Raw genomic sequence first — 21,839 nt, forward strand, 5'->3', positions numbered from 1 at the left:
GCGCGCTCGCGAGGATCGGCCGCAGCAGCGGGCGGGGGCGCCTTCCCCTCCTCCATCGCGCATGCGCCGGGCCCGGTCGTCGTGGCAACGGGACGCGGTGCCGGGCGGTCGTGAGGGCCGCCTCCGCCGCTGCCGCCGTCGTCGTCGCCCGTCATGTCGGAGATCTTGTGCGAGTGGCTGAACGAGGAGGTGAAGCTCTCCCGGAGCGTGGGTGAGTGGGGGGGGCCCGCTGCGTTGTGAAGGGGCGGGGGCTCGGGGGGGCAGCAGGCTTGCCCGTCAGCGCGGGGGGCTGCCGCCGGGTCAGGCCGTGGTGCCGCCGGGGGATCCAAGGGGTCCCCCGGGGCCAACTCCCGCTGACCTACCGACGAACCCTCCCGCTTGCTCGCGCCTGGATACCTCCTCAGGTACGTTTTTAATCCTCATGTGCAAGACAGTGATTTTCGAGGCGAAGTTAGTTTTCCTCAAGGCGCAAGTGCTCTCAGGAGATACGAAGAGATCAAGCTTCATCTGCTAATAAGGACTCCCAGAGGATGAAAATTTTTAATATGTTTACAAAGCAGTCCTTTGTTTTGAATGTCAGGTGTTGTGCTGGCTTTGGAGAAGCATTTGTTCTGCAAGGAGAGAGCAACTTCCTGTGGAAGAGAAGCACATTAGATCTAGCTTTGTTGTTATTTGCATTTTTTATGGAAAATTTAGTAGTTATCATTTATAGGTATTGCCGTGATCTTAATGACAATTATGACAACGTTTACTTTTTAACACTGAAAATGAGAATTAAATGGCTACCTAAAACTTATGTTGCAAAATAACTGCACTGAAAGCAGATTTATTTGTGACTTGAAGACTAGTTACTGCTAGATCAATCTCCTAAAATTCCTTTGGATTATTTAGTAAAGTTTGGACTTAATTTTGTTATAAAAACAATAACATTAAGATTAATATATTAATTCTTTTACTTATCTTAATTTTTTTAAAAAACAAACAACCCAAACCTGAACTTAGTTCCAGGATCATTTGCAGAAGAATTTTCTACTGGCTACCTCCTAGGAGAACTTCTACACAAATATGGTCTTCAGGATGACTTTAATCAATTTTCACAGAGCAGGTTAGTATATATGGATAACATGTCTCTTAAAGAAATTAGAAAAAGTATTTATTTTTCAGTTTGGATTTGCTAATGCAGAGTGGGAAAGACATCTAGAACTTACCAAGATTTGATATGTTTATTAGTAAGTCAAAAGCTACTTGTATTTGACACATGGATTAGCTTCGTATTTCCAGAGAGATTGATCATACTACTTCAAGAAAATTATGCATTTTGATTGTAACTACGATAGTAGCAGGTTAGACCAGAAGTTCAACTAGCCCTTCAAGGATGTCTCTAAGATTAGAGATACTGACAGTGTCCCCAGGAGCTGTGTAGAGCCAGGAATCCAGAGGTGAGGTGTGGTGTGGTGGTGACCATTACATCTTCATTAAAATGAAAATGGTGGAGATGCATTGTGAGGCTCTGAGTGAACTCCTAGTGAAAGATCATATAAGAATTTATAAGTTTACAAGTAAACTGGTGTAATATCCATAATGAAGAAGAACAGAAAAACAAGAAGTTGAAAAATTTTGTGCAGATCTGTGAGCCTTGGTACGTTGCAGTTCATGGGGATCCTTGGCTTATGCTCCATTTTGGCAGACCTTGGTGCACATGCATATCAAGCATGCCAGGCTGTACATCCTCTTCCTGTTTCTTCTGAGCCTCTTCTTTATGTTCTTTGGACTTCTTATTTATTTACACCCTTTTCTATCCAAGCCTCGCCAACTTATAGGAGAGCAGCTTAAACACAGCTAACAAAGGCAGCCAACAAACACGGCAGTTTTGCACAGCAGTTTTTGGGCTCTGCTTGTAGGACATCTAGATCTCTCAGGAATTTCTGGGATCATTGGAGAACTCCTGGTAACTCTTCGAGGAACTTTAGAGTGCCTGCTGCTGCTGGGAAAGGGTAGCGTCAGGAGGCTTTTACTTCTAGCAAGCTCTAGCAGCTTCTGACAACTTCTGTCAACCCTTACTGATAAAAGGAAGAGCCCTTGTCTCCAGCTGACTTCTGATTAGGGTGGTGCAATTGGTAAAGCTGCACTTCAGCAGGTACAAGAAGAGGTTAGAAACTCTGCTGAGACAGTGTATGTGTGCTCAGCAAAGGCAGTGATGCATGACAGGGCATGATCCCTACTGGGGCAACTACTCAGAATGTCAGAGGCCTCAACTCTCTGGATTGCTCTCTGGAGAAAAAAGGCAATTCTTCATGTCTTGGCCTGTAGGGAATGCCCAGAGTCTTTACTTAGCCTTGGGTAGGGGGAGGTAGTGGCTTTGCCTGCAGAGGTGTTCTTGTGGAGGGTTTGTTTCACCAAGTCAAGCTGCTGCAGAAGGAGGTCAGTAGACTGTTCAGCATCACAGATGACGAAAAGGAGATTGACTGGATCTTCTCTGAGACACTGCAGATGCAGGAACCTGAACCCGCAGCTGTGCTGAGGGAGAGGCAGGCAGAATCTGTGCTTGTTGGGTTGGGAGAGGGAGATGACTGGCAGCTTGTGATGCCTGGCAAGAGAAGGAAGGTTCCTGCTCCAGCTGCTGATCCACAGCTGCAGAACAGGTTCATTGCCTTGGTAGCAGATGAGAGGCTGGTGGCTCTGTGCGACAAAGCATCTGAGCTGGCAAAGTCTGAACCACACAGGAGCACCAGGAGGAAAAGGTGAGTGATAGCAGTGGGAGACTTTCTCCTGCAGGAGATGGAGGTGCCCATTTGCTAACCTCCCATGCTAGCCAGGGAGGTTTGCTGCTTGCTGGGGATTGGGTCCAGGACTGCAGAGGCTTGGCCAGCCCTTGCACTATTACCCCTGCTGCTCTTCTATGTGGGCACCAAGGATACTGCCAGAGAGACCTGGAGCATATCAAGAGTGGCTCTGGAGGCAAAAGTCAAGGGCATGGGGGCCCAAGTGTTTTTTTCCTCAATTCTGCTGGTGAGGTGAAAGGGCTTGGTGAGAAGTGGATAGATTCAACAGGTCAACAAGTAGTTGTGCACCTGCTGACAACAGCAGGGATTTGTTTTTTGCAGTTGTGGGATCATCTTTGAAGATACAGGACTGCTAGGAAGAGATGGGATCCACCTGACCATGTTGGGCAAAAGCATCTTTGCCAACAGGCTGGCAAACCTGGTGAGGATAGGTTTAAACTAGTAGTGAGGGGGGAAGGAGATGATTACTCTCAAACAAGTGAGGAAGTGATGGCCTAGACTGGCAAGCAAGAGGAGGAGGGTGACGTGAATAAGAGGGGCAAAACGGTGCAGAAGGCTGCCCACCCCCCAAATGTATGCATGCAATTAAAGAAGTGCTGAGAAGACAGCACTATGGGAGAAGCATTCACACTTTTTGTGGTAAATCAACACAACTGGCTGCCTCTCTGAAGTGCCTGTGTACTAATGCATGCAGCATGGGGAACAAACAGGAGCAATTAGAGGCCTGTGTATAGTTGCAGGACTACAGTATCATTGGAATCACAAGGAAGCAGCAGGATAGCTCACACAACTGGCATGCTGCCATGGCTGGATATAGGCTCCTTAGGATGGACAGGCTGGGAAGGTGAGGAGGAGGAGTTGTCCTCTATGTGAGAAAGCAGAGGAAATGCACGGAGCTCTGCCTTGGGATGGGTGATGACCAGTCAAGGTCTTATGGGTTAGGATTAGAGGAAAGACCAAGCTGGGTGATGCTGTGGTGACTGTTTGCCACAGATCACTTGAGCAGGAAGAAGTACATAAGGTTTTCTTGAGACAACTGGAAGCATTCTCATTTTTACAGACATCAGTCTAAATAGGAAACTTTAACCAAGTTGGTATCTGCTGGAAGAGAAACACCACCAGGCACCACCAATCCAGGAGGTTAGTGGAATGTACTGATGATAACTTCATGAGAAATGTGACTGAGGAGTTAAGGAGGGGAGACATTCTACTAAACCTAGTATGTAAAACAAGGGAGGTAGAGCACAGCATAGACTGCAGTGACCATGAGATGGTGGAGTTCATGATCTTGAGAGGAGTGAACAATAGCAACGTCACAACCCTAGACTTCAGGACAGAAGAGTTTGGCTTGTTTAGGGATTTGCTTGGAAGAAACATATGTAAAAGGGTCCTGAAGAGAAGAGGGGTCCAAGACAGCTGATTGATCAGGGTTTTTTTTAAATAATTTTTTTTTTCCCCTGGATCATCTCCTCCGAGAATAATCCATCTCAATGTGAATAAAACTGAACAAAGGCAGCAGGAGGCATGAATGGAAGAATAAAGTGCTACTGACAAAACTCAAACATAAAAAGGAAGAATACAAGACGTGGAAGCAGGCAGGTGACCCAGGAGGATCACAGAGATACTGTCTGAGTATGCAGGGGTGGCTTTAGGAAAGTTGATGCCCATTAGGAATCAAAACTGATGAGGGACATGGAGGGCAACCACAAGGGCTTTTACAGGTATCTCCACAGCAAAAGGAAGGCTAGAGAACACATGAGCCTACTGCTGACTGGGGCACAGGACCCAGTGAAAAAAGCCATCAGTGCTTACATTGAGGAAAACACTACTTGTGCTCCTGAATTTTTAGCATTCTCCCTAGGCCTCTGAACTATCTTTTGATTGACTTCAGACTTTTTGTTCTGACATCATTTGTACCCACGTGAAAGAGCAGGAATGGGTAGTAGTCTGAAGGTTGTACTAGGCTGTTCAGTCTTGTGGTGACGTCCCTAATTCAGGACCCAGGGAAGAAGAAAACTTCCCTGAAAGGAGGGTCGGGTCTGCAAATGGGTGCTTCCGTTCTGCACGGGAGGGAATCACCAATGGCCATAACTCACCGCTGTTTCTTCTTGGTGCTGGTCTTAATGCAGGTTTTGTTGTGAGGGGTTGGTCTCTCTGCCCTTGGGAAGACTGCTTGTGCAGGTTCCTCCTCTGTCTCATCATGCGCTTCATCCACCGTACCCAGGGCCTTGTACCTATTCTGTAAGGTTATCTTAGAGGCTAAGGAGGGATTTCTCTTTCCACTCCATGCTGTAATCTTCTTCCACCCCTCTTCATCCCTGGTGATGCTGCCTTCCTCCTGGCACAAAGCAGATCCAGGACCTGCCTCTGTAGTGGCCACGCAGAGTTGACTTCCATGCATCACAGATGGCAGGAAACAGTTCTATTGATCAATTCCCCTATCAGATTCTCGAATACTCCTCCATCTGCCATGCAAAATGTTGAGGTACTTAATGCCTTCTCTGTCTTGGTCTACTCTACTGGTAAAACTCACACTCAGAAATCCCAAGCCCTTGAGACTAGGAGGTGATCGGTGACAGCCAACACGGCTTCACTAAGGGCAAATTTTGTCTGACAAATTTGGTGGTCTTCTACAATGGCATTACAGTGTTGGTGGATAAGGGAAGAGCAACTGACGTCATCTGCCTGGGCTCGTGCAAAGCATTTTACACTGTCCTACATGGATCCTTGTCTCTAAATTGGAGAGACATGGATTTGACAGATGGACCACTCGGTGGATAAGGAATTGGCTGTCATGGTCAATGGCTTGATGTCCGAGTGGAGATCAGTGACGAGTGATGTTCCTCAGGGGTCGGTGTTGGGGCTGGTGCTGTTTAACATCTTTGTTGGCAACATGGATGGGGGGATTGAGTGCACCCTCAGCAAGTTTGTCAATGACATCAAGCTGTGTGGTGCGGCCAACATGCTGGAGGGAAGGGCTGCCATCTAGAGGGACCTTGACAGGCTTGAGAAGTGGACCGTTGTGAACCTCATGAAGTTCAACAAGGCCAAGTGCAAGGTCCTGCACCTGGGTTGGGGCAGTCCCAAGCACAAATACAGTCTGGGTGATGAGTGAATTGAGAGCAGCCCTGCAGAGAAGGACTTGGGGGTGTTGGTTGATGAGAAGCTCAGCATGACCCGACAATGTGTGCTCGCAGCTCAGAAAGCCAGCGAAATCCTGGGCTGCGTCAAAAGAAGCATGACCAGCAGGTCGAGGGAGGTGATTCTGCCCCTCTGCTCCACTCTCATGAGACCCCACCTGGAGTACTGCATTCAGCTCTGGGGCACCCACCATAAGAAGGAGATGGACATGTTGGAGCAAGTCCAGAGGAGTGGCACGAAGATGATTGGGGACTGGAACACCTCTCCTATGAGGACAGGCTGTGAGAGTTGGGGTTGTTCAGCCTGGAGAAGAGAAGACCCCAGGGAGACCTTAGAGCAGCCTTGCAGCACCTAAAGGGGGCCTACAAGAAAGCCAGAGAGGGACTTTTGCCAAGGGCGTGTAGTGACAGGACAACGGATAATGGCTTTAAATTAGAAAAAGGTAGATTTAGATTACATGTAAGGAAGAAATTCTTTACTGTGAGGGTGGTGAGACACTGGAACAGGTTGCCCAGTGAATTTGTGGATGCCTCATCCCTGGAAGTGTTCAATGCCAGGCTGGATGGGCTTTGAGCAGCCTGGTCTAGTGGAAGGTGTCCCTGCCCATGGCAGGGCGTTGGAACTAGATGATCTTTAAGGTCCCTTCCAACCCAGACCATTCTCTGATTCTATAAGAAAGATTTACCCTTGGTGGAGGGGGATCAGCTTAAGGAACACTTAAATAAACTGGAAATACACAAGACCATGGGACCTGATGGCATATACCCACACATGCTGAGGGACCTGGCCAATGTCACTGCTAGGCCACTCTCAATAATCTTTGAAAAGTCCTGGTGATTGGGGGAGATTCCTAGGACTAGAAGAATGCAACTGCCACTCCTCTCTCCAAGGAAAGCAAGAAGGGGGAATTGGGGATGTACAAGCCAGCCAGCCTCCCTTTAGTCCCTACGAACTGATGGAGCAAATAAGCATGGAAACCATTCCCAAGTATATTAAGGACAAGAAGATGACTGGGGTTGTCAGCGTGGGTTTATGAAGGGGAAATCATGCCTGACTAACCTGACAACCTTCTACAATGAGGTGGTGGGCTCAGTGGTTGAGAGAAGGTCAGCGTATGCTGTTTAAATTGACTTTTGACACTGTCTTCCTTAACATCTTCATAGACAAACTGATGAGGTATGGACTAGGTAAGTGGGCAGTGAGGTGGACTAAAAACTGGCTGAACTGCCAGGCTGAAGGGGTTGTGATCAGCAGTGTGAAGTGCAGCTGACAGTCAGCGATTAGCGGTGTAGCCCAAGTGCTGATTCCGAGACTAGTGCTGTTTAACATCTTCATTAATGACCTGCATGATTGAGACAGAGTGCACTCTCAGCAAGTGTGCAGATGATACGAAACTGGAAGGGGTGGTTGATACACCAGATGATTGTGCTGCCCTTCAGAGAGACCTTGATGGGATGGAGAAGAGGGCTGACAGGAATCTCGTCAAGTTCAGCAAAGGGAAATGCAAAGTCCTGCGTCTGGTGAGGAAACCCCTATGCCTTCAGTACCAGCTGGGGGGCCAACTGTCTTGAAAGCAGCTTTGCAGAGAAGGGCCTGGAGGCCCTGGAGGAGAACTAGTTGACCATGAGCCAGCAATGTGCCCTTGCAGCAAAGAAGACCAACAGCATCCTGGACCACATTAAGAAGATATGGCACTAGTGAGACCACATCCGGAGTGCTGTGTCCTGTTTGGGACTCCCCGGTGTAGGAAAGGCATGGATGTATTCGACCAGGCCCAGAGAAAGGGCCTGAGAGTTATTAAGGTATGAGAGTATCTGGCATATGATAGGGAGGAGGACTGTATGTGGTGTTCTTTACCACAGTACTCCACGACTTTGTAAAGATAATTTGATTTTTTTCACCTTTTTTCATTATTTTCTTCTCTAGTAATTACTGACATTGATCCTTTGACACCTATCAAGAATTGAGGCAATGTTGTCTCAATTCCAAGTTTTTTCTTCTGCACAGTAAATCAGTTATTAATGTATAGTAGTCATTGTAAGGTCCTGAAAGCCTGCAAGAACCTGTACCTGCCTTATCCTACTTAATATCTATAAAGTAATAGTTTTAAAATTTGGAGTGTGCTGTTAAGGAAAAGGATATTGTTCATGGATCATTTGGTAAGCTGGCATCACTTTAATATATTTTAGCACAGCCCAAGGCAAGATCATACCTTTTGGGGTGGTGGTGGGAGAAATGTAGATTCCTTTTTTATGATAGGCAACTGTAATATAGAAGGCACTAAAAGAAAAGAATGTGGGGTCATTGTAACTAACTAGTCAAGGTCTATTTAACTATATTATCTGCTTATGTTGCACAGTTCTTGGACATATAAGCAAGGGAATAATAATTGGGAATGTGATACTACTTTTTTTAAAAGGAATACTACTGGAAAACTTTTTCCAGTTTGGCTGTCCATATTTGAAAAATAAAATATTGTAGTTTTCCCTGAACTCTTACAATGACCTTGAAATAAGATTTACAACATTTTTGTATCATGAGGCAAGGTTGAGAAATTCCATCTGATCTGATTACAGAACAGAAAGATAAGAGGTGATATCACCACAGCTTCTCAATGCATGTGAGGTGTTTTCTGACAACAGGGCTCACCTTAACCTTGACTCAATGGCAGAAAAGTGTTCAAGAGTTGTAAGTTGCAGTTGTATATAATTGTATAATAAATAAGTCACGGACTATTATAGTGACAATAATGAACTCCTGGACTGTTTCGTCAAGGAATAAGGTGAATACTGTGTTACCAGAAGGTTTTAAGTTAAAATTGGACATTTTTGTAGAATTATGCTGTAGCTTGGCTCACCTCAATAGTATGTTGGTTCATGTGAAGGAACTATTGTGAACTGAAGTGATAGAGCAGTATAGAAAACATGATGTTCTGACTCAGGTTGAAGTTATGGATCTGTTGGATGAAATTTGATGTGTTAATTGTCATACAGTGATAATTTATTGTTACTTCTTTTTGGCCTGTATATCTATTGATCTTGAGTGCTTCTGCAGGAGAATCTACATATCAAGAGCAAATGTTGATCTGCAAGCCACTGTTTCAGTTTTGAATGTGTATAGCTCATTGAGACCATAGCCTTTGTTTTCAACGCTGCTCCAACCCATGTGTCCATTTCTTTTTGTTGGAGAAGAAATATGGCTATGTGTTGTGAGGGTTAATAGATTATATGGATTTTTTAAAATAATTTCCTATATTTTGGCTGGTTAGAGCTCAAGCAGATTGATACAGTTAATACAGAAACTTCATTCTAACTCTGTACTTTTTGTGGATGGTATACGATTAGCTGAACTGGGGGTAAACTTTTGCTGTCAGATGCACTTTGTGTGTGCATGTATCAAGATTCATATAACCCAATGTGTTCTCTATTTTTTCCAAAAGTTATGCCTAGTAGACCAATGCAGTTACATGCACTGCAGTAAAAAACCTAAGCCAAAGTGTATATCACATTATTTTAAGGAAGTCCTCTGTGGGGTTTTTTTCCCCCTCTTATCTTGGTGTGAGATAAATGTCACCACCATGCTTACTGCAACAAGTTGGAATTGAAAATAAGTTTATGTTCTGATTCTGTTGTTGTTGTTTTTAATCATATAGGGTTGCAAGTGCAAAACTTAACAATTTTTCTCGCCTGGAGCCCACGCTTCACCTCCTTGGTGTACAGTTTAATGAGAATGTGGCCCAAGACATCATGACAGGACAGCATGGGGCTGCAACAAAGCTTTTATATGAATTGTATATTGCTTTAGAAAAAAAGAGAAAGGCAAAGCTCACTGGAGTAGCCATGGAAGCAATGAGACCTGCAGCAACTGCAAAGCTTAAGTCTATTGAAAGTGTTTTGTATCGAGAGGTAACTAACTGCCTATTTTGTGTAAATATATAGGAAAAAAGGTAGCATATTTACATGTACATCTCAAGCATGTTACATGCTTCCCCTCCCCTCTTTTTAAATCTCCTATTCAAAACCCAATACTTATATGGAAAAGAAGCAGTCCTTTGCTATGTCTTATACATAGACAGTGGGATTACACAGTTTATCTGTGACTTATGGGGATATTGATCATGTGTGTTTTCTGTTCCTTTGTTTTGGCTCATTCTGTGTTACCCACTGTGTTTTTAAGCTTTCTCCAGACTTAAAATATGCATAGCAACAAAAGCTAATAGTTGTGGAGCAGCTGCCATTTTGCTTATTTGATCAGTACAGACTGCAGAGTGCGTTGCAGTCTAGGTATCAACTTAGACTAATTTCACCTCCAGGAAACCTGTTTATAATTGTGTTGAGCTTTGTGCCACAGTGGTTTGGTTCCTTCTGTTGTTCCTTCTCTATATATTTATACTACACTCCAGTCTGCAATAACCATATGCTGAGTAATACGAAGAGGAAAAAACAAAGGGGAATGAGGATCTAAGAGGAAGTCAGTATCAGTGCAGTAGATTCTGTTAAGGACATTCTTCATGTCTTCAACAGTAATGTTCAGCATGTGCAGAGCATACTTTGTTATTGGGCTGAGCAATCATTAAGAAGCTATATATCGTGAATCAAATTCAGCTGGGTGAAATTTCACTTTTTTTTCTAGCACACTTCCTGAAAAATAGTCTACAGGCAGAAAGTTTAACAAGAAGTACAAGGATAGTACCAAACAGTCGAAACATCCCTTCATCTGGAGAGGGATAGCTTAAAGAAGATAAAGCAACTGAGAGAAGCTCCTGTCAATAGATAGGTTCAGAATGCCATTTGAATTGTAGAATAGTTGAGGTTGGAAGGGGCCTCTGGAGGTCACTTAATCCACCCCCCCGCTCTAAGCAAAGTCAGCTAGAGCAGGTTGCTCAGGACCTTGTTCATTTGGGTTTTGAATATGTCCAAAGATGGAGACTTCACATCTGTCTGGGCAAATTGTTTATCACCCTTTCAGTAATTCTTTTTTTCTTATCATTAAGTTGAATTTTCTATATTTCAGTTTGAATAGAATACAATAGTTCCAGTTGGAAGGGACCTAAAATGATCATCTAGTCCAACTGCCTGACCACTTCAGGGCTGATCAAAAGTTAAAGCATGTTGTTAAGGGCATTGTCCAGATGCCTCTTAAACACTGACAGGCTTGGGGCATCGACCACCTCTCTAGGAAGCCTCTTCCAATGCTTGACCACCCTCTTGGTAAAGAAATGCTTCCTCATGTCCAGTCTAAACCTCCCCTAGCACAGCTTTGAGCCATTCCCATGCATCCTGCCACTGGATCCCAGGGAGAAGAGCTCAGCACCTCCGTCTCCACTTCCCCTCCTCAGGAAGCTGTAGAGAGTGATGAGATTGCCCCTCAGTCTCCTTTTCTCCAAACTAAACAAAGTTTGGCATTGTTCAAGTTCAAATCTGCATGTTCTTTTCCATGGAGCTAGTCATGTTTTTCTGAAAAAATATTTGACCATATTTAGATGTTGTTCTGTGTACATTAACAGAGGAAAACACAGTTTGAAATTACTATTGCAAAAATTATCATATCTAAATAAGTTTTTTACTGTTTCTGACTCTTCATTGCTTGATGTTTAATTTTAGCGTTTGAAAACTTTAACGCCACGTCAGGCTGATTTACAACTACAGCAGATTTCAGACCATTTTGAAATAAAATCTAAGGCAGTAGAAGATAAAATAGCTCGTATACATATTGCAGAACAACAGAAAGTTCAGAAGCTCCAAGAGGAACAAAGAGCCCAAGACATTGAAAAGGTGACTACATACTTTTTAGACTTCTGAAGAAGTATTTTCTTAAGGTCATGTACCTAATGAGTTAGTTAAAGCCAGTGTGAATGCTTGTTAATTCTGTGCTACGTAGTAATGTTTATACAAAAACGAAGAAAAGAAATATGCATGGGAGTCATTAATATGTAGATATAAAGCCAATATGGTGTTATAAGACCCATAAAAACATTAATATTTCAAAATCACTTAATATTAAATTGAGAGTATTTGCATATTGGCATGCTTGGCAAATACTGATAGATTTGAAGACAAAGTGTGCATTTCACAACTGCATGAGTCCAAGGTGTCCTTATAAAAGAGGTTTGTGGCATTCTTCATTTGTGAAGAAAAGATGAAGCATTGTTAAAAAGCAGAAAAAAGACAGGGAAGGGGACCTATAGTGGGTATGGCCTCAGAACATCTTGTAGCTCTGTGTAGCTGTTCTGATAAAGTAGAAAAGAGAAACTAACTTCTTAAGATATGGGTACACTCATCCAAAGTACAGCCTGTAGTTTATATAGAGGAACTGGCCAGCTATCCAAGGGATGTTGAACCACAATGAAAATGAAGTTGACTAATTTGAGATTGAGCATTTTGTATGGCTAATTAAAGGGAGGAGTCTTACTGTAGTTATTTAGCTGTTCTATTGCCACTGCATGAATAAGAATGAAAAAAAATTCCCTTCATGTATCTAGAAAAGAAAATACAAGCAATACGCAAAATATTCAAAATAAAATTTTAAAAGAAAATTTATTATCTTATTTGATATATTACATATTTATTTTTAACTATCTTTGACACTTTGTAAAAAAACTTCTTTTCCACTCAATTCCACCTTTAACTGCATGTATTTGTATTGCACTTTTAACTAGTGTAATCGAAATGTTTGTTACTTCTTGATCACCTGAGACTCATTGTTCAGTGGCAATATTACCTAATGGTATTCTCAGTTACTGTAGCAGGAAGCTGGTATTCTCAGTTTCTGTGCTGAATTCTGACCTGAAACAGGAACCATACCAGAGCTAGAATTTAATCCTAGCCCTTAACTGCCTGTAAGGCATTGAGCTCAAACTGTTTTTTTTACAGGTATGCTTCTATTGCACCACACTATTTGATAATGCAGACAGAGCTTCTACAGATGTACCATTTTCTGATAATGGTACTTAAAAAATATATTGTCATCCTCAAAACGTTGAGAACGTAACTGTCAGATTATTCAGAAAGTAGAACGATACTTTAAAGGGCATTTTACAACTTCTACTTCTTGATATAAAAATGGTGATTTATGAGTACAGTGGCTGAGAATATTCTTAAGGTTTAACTGTGGACAAAAGATAAAGAATTTTTTGCTTTCATGGCATTTTAGTGATCCACTTTTAAAAAAAAGAGAAAGAAAGAAAGAAAAGTCATTTGCTCAAGCCTGGAGTCTTGATAAGCTTTTCTACTTTCTTCCTGGAAGATTTTTTTCCTTATAGCTTAATTACATTTACTTCATAGATATATAGGTAGCGTATTAGGGCCCTATGGTGTATTTTGTTTAAACACAAGATGTTGAATATTCAGCATCGCATAGGAAGAAGAAGACAAAATGAAATAATGGCCAGGATTCAAGCAGCCATTATACAAATTCCAAAGCCACCACCAAGCCACACCATAAAAGCTATTGAAGCCAAAAGACTCTTAAAGAAGAAAAGAGAAGCAGAGGTAATTATCATCTATACTCTTTCAATATTAATTGTATGAACTTGCAAAACATATGATTTCTGGGAGCATTTACACTTACAAATACTCTACTTGCACCATCCAAAAGCTGCAGATACAACAGTTAAAAAGATATAGTAGACTCCACCAGTGAAAATGGGGCTAAATATTAATATGATTATGATTCTGCATTTGTTACTGAGTAAAAATTTGTTTTGATGTAAGAGGAAGTTCTTACTGAATAAATACCATAGGTAGGTACTAATTTAATTGTTGACAGTATTTTAGCTTCTAGTCTACTGAGTAGAATATGTGAAATAAAAGCTTTAATGTTTCCTTCTCATTTGTGCATGATGAAATTTTGCACCATAACATATTAACTCTTCTGTAACAGAGTCTAAAACTGCCTGCTATATCAAAAATGTTAGTAACAGCTGAAATAGACAATAGTCTTAGACGAAATCAAGAGATGATGGCAATGCAGTAATAAAAAAAAAGTTCTGTATTAACTAAGGCTGAGGAGTGCTTGGATTGTAATCTAACAGTTCATGGATTGTATTTTCATTAGGAGTGCAAATATTACCAGTTTTTGCAACTGCACAACCACAAAAGATGCATTTAAATGTAGAATGTAGGAACATATTTGCTTGAGTAACTATCAGGGATAAATTCAAGATACTCAATCTAAAGCAGATCATAGCCCAGAATATCTTGTTTCAAATCCCAGAATGGTGGGAATTATATAAACTGCTAGAGTCCTACATAAAATCAGAATTATCCTGTAGAATGAACAGCTGCAAAATCTTAGGATTTTCTGGCTGGTGAACATAGGTATAGCTAGGAAAAGGGGAGGGGGGAAGGAAATGAAAGGTAGAAGAAGGAAATAGTCTTGCCTTTTTTCTTTATCTAGCTGATGCTTAAAATATTTTCAGTGTAAACATGTCTGTTGTACTAACATGACATAAAATAATTCCCTAATACTTACTCTGTTGAACCTTCCTTATGATGCTTTGTGAAGAGAAAAGAAACATTAAATTTTGTGTTATTTCTTCAGGACACATACAAGAATATTAAAAAATTTGAGAAGTCTTTGGCAGGAAATGCCTCTGCAGTACACAGCCAAGTCACTGGCAGGTAATATTTGGATATTAGATTGTTAAGATTAGACAGGATCCTGTGTCAGGTGCCTACTATCTGTGTAGACAGCTACTTGAGGAAAATGTAGTGGCTTGTTTAGTTTGAGCTGTGGTTGTCCTTTGAGTGATTGTCCCACCAGCACTGCAAATATTCCAGCTGCAGCACCATTAGTGTTTTTACCTTAGCTTTAGTTGTGGTAGGGATGGCTCAAGGTTCCGTCTCTCCTTTTTGCCATATATGCAGCAACAAAGAACATAAAGTGCATCTCTTCTTCTCTGTTCATTTCAGTCATTGAGTCTGTAAGGTCAGTTAGACTTGCAGAGAGGCAAGAATGGTTGTGGATGTACATAAACAGTAAAACATTTCAAAGGTAATAGAAGTAACTTTTCTCCTTAGACTTATCTGGATGTTGATTTATTTGTGAATAATTTTAATAGTCATTCTGTTACCTTTAGTAATTTGTATACCATACTCAGAAGAGGTGGCACTCATACATACTGCTGTCGATACTTCTGCGTGTAAACAACCTGTGATTAATAACTCTGCAAAACTGCAAGACTGCATGGGTATATTGAAGAGTAACCCATCTTTCTTTGATATTCTGTGAGCCATCCTAATCTCCTGTTTCTGCAGAATTTGGCTCCGTATTAGCAAATCAACTAATTGGCAGTTGGCTCAAGTCAGTGCTGGAGCCCTCCTCTGGACTTAGTGGTCATTGTGGGGCACAAGAGCACGAATAAGTAGCCACAGTGCCCACAAAGAGTGCTGTTGTGCATTTGTCAGACTTGCACATAACTGTACAGGGATCCGTATAAAAACACCTCTAAGAACCATAATTCCTATAAACTCAGTGATCTTTTTCTTTTTAATCTTTTCAATCAGCAATATAAAAGAATCGTTGCAAACACAGAAGTTGCAAGAAACAGCTCAAGAAATTACAGCACAGACAGCAACTGAGCTGTTAGGTATTTATTCAGATGATGACTATATAAGGAAAATTCAAAAACGTTTAGAGGAAGATATGTTTGCTAGAGAACAACGAGAAAAGAGACGACGAAAAATGCTAATGGCACAGTTAATAGCACATGAAGCTGAAGAGGTGAGAAAATGTATGCTGAAGTATATAACCCATGCACAATTAGAAATCTAAAAATTTGCTTGCAAATATAAAAGAACAGGATTTTTGGAGGGTTGAATAAAATTTGCAGGGGATAAAGGGAGCTATATACACTTATCTCTGAAAATAACTTTCATGCCAGCTATTGTCTTTCCTTGAAAAATGTGGAAGGTTGTCTGTTTTCTCTCACCACCTTTATGTCATACTTAACCCTTATAAATCATAAAGATCAAATGAAGGCAGCAGAGCTAAGATTATGAAAAATCAGTTGAAAACCTGCCTTCTATTTCCTCCACCCCTCCCAAAGTTGAACTTCAAATTATCAAATTGTATACTGGTTCTGAAGAAGACACTTATTAAAAAGCAACAAACATGGTATTCCTTGGTTGAAAACCTGTATTTACAAATGTGTCATGTAAAGTTTTTGATCCAGACTGGATGAATTCTGCAGTGGTTGTGATGGGTGATATGAAGAAGCAAAACACTTGTTTTGCAGATCAGAGCTTTGATCTTCGATCTGTTATGGAATAGAAGATGTATCTCTGGAGGATGTCTAAAAATGGATGTTGCAGGGTATTCCATTTGAATCCTGTCCTGTAAAGCACAAGCTTTTCAGATTCTTCCTCAGACACTCCTCATTCAAAAAGCAGCTCTTAGATTACTGACTTTACAGATCTTCTCTTTCATAATGATTGTATCAAAAGAGAACCTTGTAACTTCCTGGGTTTCTGTGATTTCTAGTTAGTTTTATCTTAGTATGCACTGTGAGTCCTTAGCTTAGATCACGTGTTGAACGCAGTGTAGCCGAGCCTGATTCCACTGCTGTGCATAATAATAGCACTTCAGATGTGTGGCATTTCTGAAAAGGAAGTGTGAGACATTATAAATACATTTAAGCATTGGCATGTAATATCTGGAGATGTTTTTGAAGTCGTTAAGAAAAAAATAAATTTGTTGGGGTAGGCATCTAGAAATTAGATGACTTGTCATTAACTATCCCAGCCCTATATTCTATGAAAACCACCTGTAGTGGCTTAGACCAAGAATCCATCTATCCATTCATCCTGTCTCTGAGCCCTTCTTCAAAGAAATTCTATACCATGTTCATGTTGATATGCATAGGCCATGAAGAAGTTTTGCAACACAGTTGTCTGAAATCACTGTAGTCCCAAAACTTGCTCTTCACCTGCTATCACCTGTTGCAGCCCCAGCACAACCCCAGCAGCCTGGACTAGTGGTTCTGAAAGCCATGGCTGTCAGCTGATGGCCATGTGGCCAGTAGCAATCGCTGGGGCATTAGGTGGATACAGCAGCTCTAAGCCAGCCAAGCCAGCCAGTGCTGTCAAGGAGGTCAGACAGCTGGTCCACCTGTGGTTGTAGTACAAGCCTTGTCAGTTTGAGATGGATGAATTGTTCCAATGTGTTGCCAATCAGGCTAGCTCCAATGAGGCTCCAAAGCAAGGCAAAAGTAACAATAGTGTTCCTAACTTACCAGCAAGAAAAATCAGCATTGATATAGGAACAATAGAAGTCACAGACTGCAGGAATTAGAAGGCAGACAAGTGAGCGGTTGACTGGAACAGTAGTCTGACCAGATCAGAGAATCTATTTAGTGGTAATTTGATTCTAAATTAACAGAGGAAGAGGTGTCTGGCTGGAACTCTGTGAGGTTTCAGAAATTAGATGTTGCTTGACTTGAGACAAGTGTGAAGCAAACTGAGATATTTTCTTTAAAAAATTAAGAAATATACAAAATAGTTGAAAATTACTTTCCCCCTCCATTAGACATTAAACCAGAAAGGATTTGCAGACTGAATGTCTTGTAGACATTAGGGTCAGATTTTTACCTATACTGCATATACTTGAACACAGGGCATGGGATCATTTAGAGTCAAATGAATTTCCTCTCTTCAGAGTGCTTTAGTATGTTTCATGTCTGTACGTGTAAACCTCTACTAAAAGAATCTTGTTCAAATTCTTGAGTTTTGGCACACTACAAGATGGAGCCTGGGAGAAAATATACTTTACAATTACATGACATTCCTCCATGCAGAGCACAGGGTGATGCCAGTCAGATTTTCATAGGCAGGAGTTGAAAGTGTTTGACAGTAACATGGCTTCATCCTAATTGAATCTTTGATCTCTACCATTTCAACAAAGTATTTGTTCTAAGTACTCATTATTTTTAAAAGCTCTGTTCAGATTTTATCTCTCAATTTAAAAAGTTATCAGGAAGAAGTTACTGTCAGCAATAAATTGAGAAGATAAAAATGGGAGGGGAAATGAATTGTTACTAGATTATTGCTTGTCAGCCAAATAGATTTATGTATGCTAAGCTATAAGTTTTGGTCATAAATTTTATGACTACACAACAGGACAGAATTGTTTCATTTGTATGTAAATTAAACAAGGAAATAGAAAAATAGAAAAACATGATATAGTAATTATGTATGAACAACATTAAACATAAACACATTAATGTTTGGCCACTGGATGCCACTGTTGTCTCAAGTAGGTAAACTGAAAAAAAGTGTGTATTATGCGTTCCTAGTAATTTTTCAAATGATTACTAAGATGTCCCATTTACGATATTTATGATTTCTTCAGATTTCTTCTTCTGTGAAGAAGTTGGTGTGAAGTCTTAGGTCAAAAAATTGTACTACCATTTTTATTTTGCCTCTTAGTATGTCCAGAAGTTTCAAAACTTTTCAAACTTAGGTGTTAGCACTTTGTCCATTCCTGCTTGTATGAAAAACAGCTACCAATGTTTCAATCCCCTATCCAATAAGCACCCTTTTTGAATTCAGGAGTTTGGTGTTCTGAATCATAATTTAGCCATTGTGTAACAATGAGTTAATTGCCTTTTCATATATTCTTGTTCCTCAAAAATTTCCTGCTGACTCTTTTTAGGCCTACTCAGCATGTCAAAATATTTGATCACTTAGAATGTTGAAGTTCTCTAGCCTTCAGTTAACAAATAAAAAGTCTCTTTTGGCTGCTCTGAAGTGTTCTAAAGGAGCACCCATTTCCTTTATACAGAGCACATTCACCTAGATGAGGGGCTTTGATTTCTCACTGGGCCAACTACTTGCACCATACAGTTGATGGTTTGAGTATGACAAATGACTAGTCTGTTAGGGTGGCTCCTTCAGTTCCCTGTGAATTAGGATTTAAAGATCCGTTTTCCTCTGGTGGAGTACTTACTGCTTTACTAATGCATGGCTGAAGATAAGCAGTTGCAATTGAAGAAAACAATAATGATATTTACTTGTAATAGGAAGCAAAGTCTGTGCATTGTCTACTCTTCTTTGAAATCTTAATGAAATACTAAGTCCAAAGAAACAGCAAATAGAACTGAGGCAGCAAAGGGCATCATGTGTCCTTTTATTGTCTTGACTTCATGAATGTAAGAGACAAACGGACAAATTAACTCTTCAGTAGGCAGTGCTGTTGGAAAATTTTATCACCTGAACTATATCAAATGACATGTTGCATGAATATGAAAATATAAAGTGTATATAAAGTTGTTACAATTGCATTGTTTTCCGTTTCAGTTGCATGCATGATGATAATTCTGTGCATAGAAAAATAGTGTACAAACAGTACACTACAAATAGACCACAAACCAAAACACATTTAAAATTAGATCCTCATTTTGTGATAAGCTTTGTAAAGGACAATATCCTGTGCAGGTGGAGCACTCTGGGATTAAAGCCTGAGATGACCATGTCTTGCCATTAGAACTATCATGCAGCGTCATGAGATTCAGTGCTAGGAAAGGGGAGTGCAAAGTTCACGTTTTGGCTAAAATAAGCAAAATGTTGAGGGATTTTTATATCAGCTTAATCTTTTCAAGTCATCAGTATTTAATTGGAATGTACTTTATTCCCAGCAATTGTAAAGGGAAAGGAACTTAAAAATATGGAAGCAGTTTTATTTGAAAAATATTGGCTTCTCCCTAACATCAACATTAAAGATCTAAATTAATTGGAAAGTTCTTGCATTTAATTCTTAATGTTGCAATTAAAATAGCCATGTTTCGCAGCTTTGTGTTAGAAATCTATTACAGATGTCCTGATTGCATTGTGTAGCACAGATCTAGACCTTTTTGTAGAGTTCTTTCATAAGTAGTATGATAATAAGTAACAAAGTTTGATTTTTCATTTTTAGAGAATTTATGTAAAGTATTCTGCCCTCTCTGTCACAGACAGCTGATGGAAAATAAACCAGCTTAAAGGAAAATAGAAGTGATACTTTATTTTGGTTGGCTTTTCATACTACTACTAACTGGCTTTACTTGTTCCTCTGTTCTTAGGAAAATGAATCTGAAATCTTCAGATCAGTTCCCAATTTAGGTCCTTAAATTGGAACACATTTCATAACAGTTTTGTTGCATCTGAAACAAATGTCCAGGGAATCAGAAATTTCCTCTAAAATTCTGCTGTAGGAGTGATATTTGGTAATGGCACTTGAAAGGCAAGCTGTCTGGACTGTGAAAGAACTTTACGTTAGGATAAGCATTAGTTTAGATACCAAGAACAGACTAGAGAAGTGCAGTAGTAAGATACTATTATGGTTTGACAAGTACTTTGAAAAGTAAGAGTCTGCAGCCTTCAAAGTGTTTGTGCACACCAACCATGCTTCAGGCAATGATTCAGAATGATTTTCTTATAGTACTGAATAAGTATTCTATGGAATTCATGGATTCTGCTCATGTCCCAGTGAGAACACTGAAACTGTTACCCAGACGTCTTGTATTTTCCTCTGTTCTGAATGCTTCTTCACATTCCCAGTCTCCCGAATGGAGGAGAGTGGCAGACATAATTACCCACATCCCAAGAAAGAAGGAAAAACTTCAAACCTGTAGAAGAATAGACTGATCAAGGATCCAGCAGAGTATGGCTGAGAAAGGGGACTGGTAAAGAGCAGGGATAAGTTAAGGATCTAAGGAAAGGGTATAACTTTACAAACAGAAGCAATTATTTGAAATATGCTGCAGTTTCTTTGCACGCAGGAAATATCAAAGTTAAATTTGAGTGAATCTCAACAAATGTATTTTTACTGACTATCTCAGTTAAGACATATTTAGAATTGACTTCTATGGCTCTACAATTCTTATATAGTTTACAAAAATAGTACTTATAAATAGATATGTATGTTGTTCCAGATTTATGTATCAAATGAGCAGGTAGATGCTGTTATATGACTCCATTCATATTTCTCATATGAGACACTGATGAATTGTCTATGAAATAGTTTATAAGCTGTGCTTAATACTGTTATTTTTTATCTTTCAGGAGGCTTACCGGGAGGAGCAACTTATTTATAGACTAATGAGACAATCTCAGCAGGAACGGAGGATTGCTGTTCAACTCATGCATGTTCGACATGAAAAAGAGGTGTTAAGGCAAAACAGAATTTTCAGGGAAAAACAATATGAAGAAAGAAGACTGAAAGAGTTCCAGGAAGCTCTTGATAGAGAAGCGGTAAAAGATTATTTGCTCCCTGAATTGCTGCAGGGCTGTTGCAGTACCTTCCTGTTATGAAATAGAATTCATATTGTCAACTGTTAGAATTTAGGAGTTTTCTAGGGACAAGGTGATTTAGTGATGAATATATTCTTTTATCTAGGTTCAAAGTTACAGCTAAGTTAATAAGGGATAAAGCTGAGCAACTGAAAGTCTTATTTTGATCTTTTATTCCAAACTAATTTTAACTTTGTAGGAAAACATCTCTGTGTGATGAATTTAAAAGGCACACTCTTGCAGAGACAAAATGACCAAAGGCAATGACATAAAATCTTGTTTCAAGAATCATGTTTTTCATTTCCTTTAGATGCAATCTGTTAATATCAATTTTTGACAAATGCTGGAGGAGTTCCACCTGTGAGTGCTAATCTCTACCGTGGAGCTTGGAGTTGATTAATAAATTTAGTCCTTTTAGGACTCATAATCCTGTGGCAAACTGCCAAGTGCTACGCTCATAGTAGGCCATAATGTATGGTAGAAATCTTATTTTGCTCCTGCCAAAAACGATTAGCAGCTCCAAATCCTCCAACACAGCAGGAGTCCTATGTAATCGGCAGCTACAGCTATTGATTACAACATCTCTTTAAGTACGCTGTTGGCCAAAAGGAACACACCATCACAGGAACTACTGATAATTTTCTACCAT

At 40.4% G+C, this 21,839-nt stretch overlaps 1 protein-coding gene across 1 annotated transcript in view; it reads left to right on the forward strand.

Annotated features, from left to right (window-relative positions):
- The first annotated feature begins 153 nt into the window (after window positions 1-153).
- SPEF2 (sperm flagellar 2) overlaps window positions 154-21,839 on the forward strand; it is an 87,954-nt gene continuing 66,268 nt past the window's right edge. Inside the window, 8 exon segments of the mRNA XM_010565640.1 lie at window positions 154-211; window positions 1,003-1,105; window positions 9,577-9,829; window positions 11,528-11,698; window positions 13,274-13,414; window positions 14,466-14,545; window positions 15,431-15,647; window positions 20,963-21,151. Coding sequence (XP_010563942.1) covers window positions 154-211; window positions 1,003-1,105; window positions 9,577-9,829; window positions 11,528-11,698; window positions 13,274-13,414; window positions 14,466-14,545; window positions 15,431-15,647; window positions 20,963-21,151 — 1,212 coding nt within the window.

Source organism: Haliaeetus leucocephalus, unplaced genomic scaffold (assembly GCF_000737465.1).
Source record: "Haliaeetus leucocephalus isolate CR32 unplaced genomic scaffold, Haliaeetus_leucocephalus-4.0 Scaffold194, whole genome shotgun sequence".
Lineage (NCBI taxonomy): Eukaryota > Metazoa > Chordata > Aves > Accipitriformes > Accipitridae > Haliaeetus > Haliaeetus leucocephalus.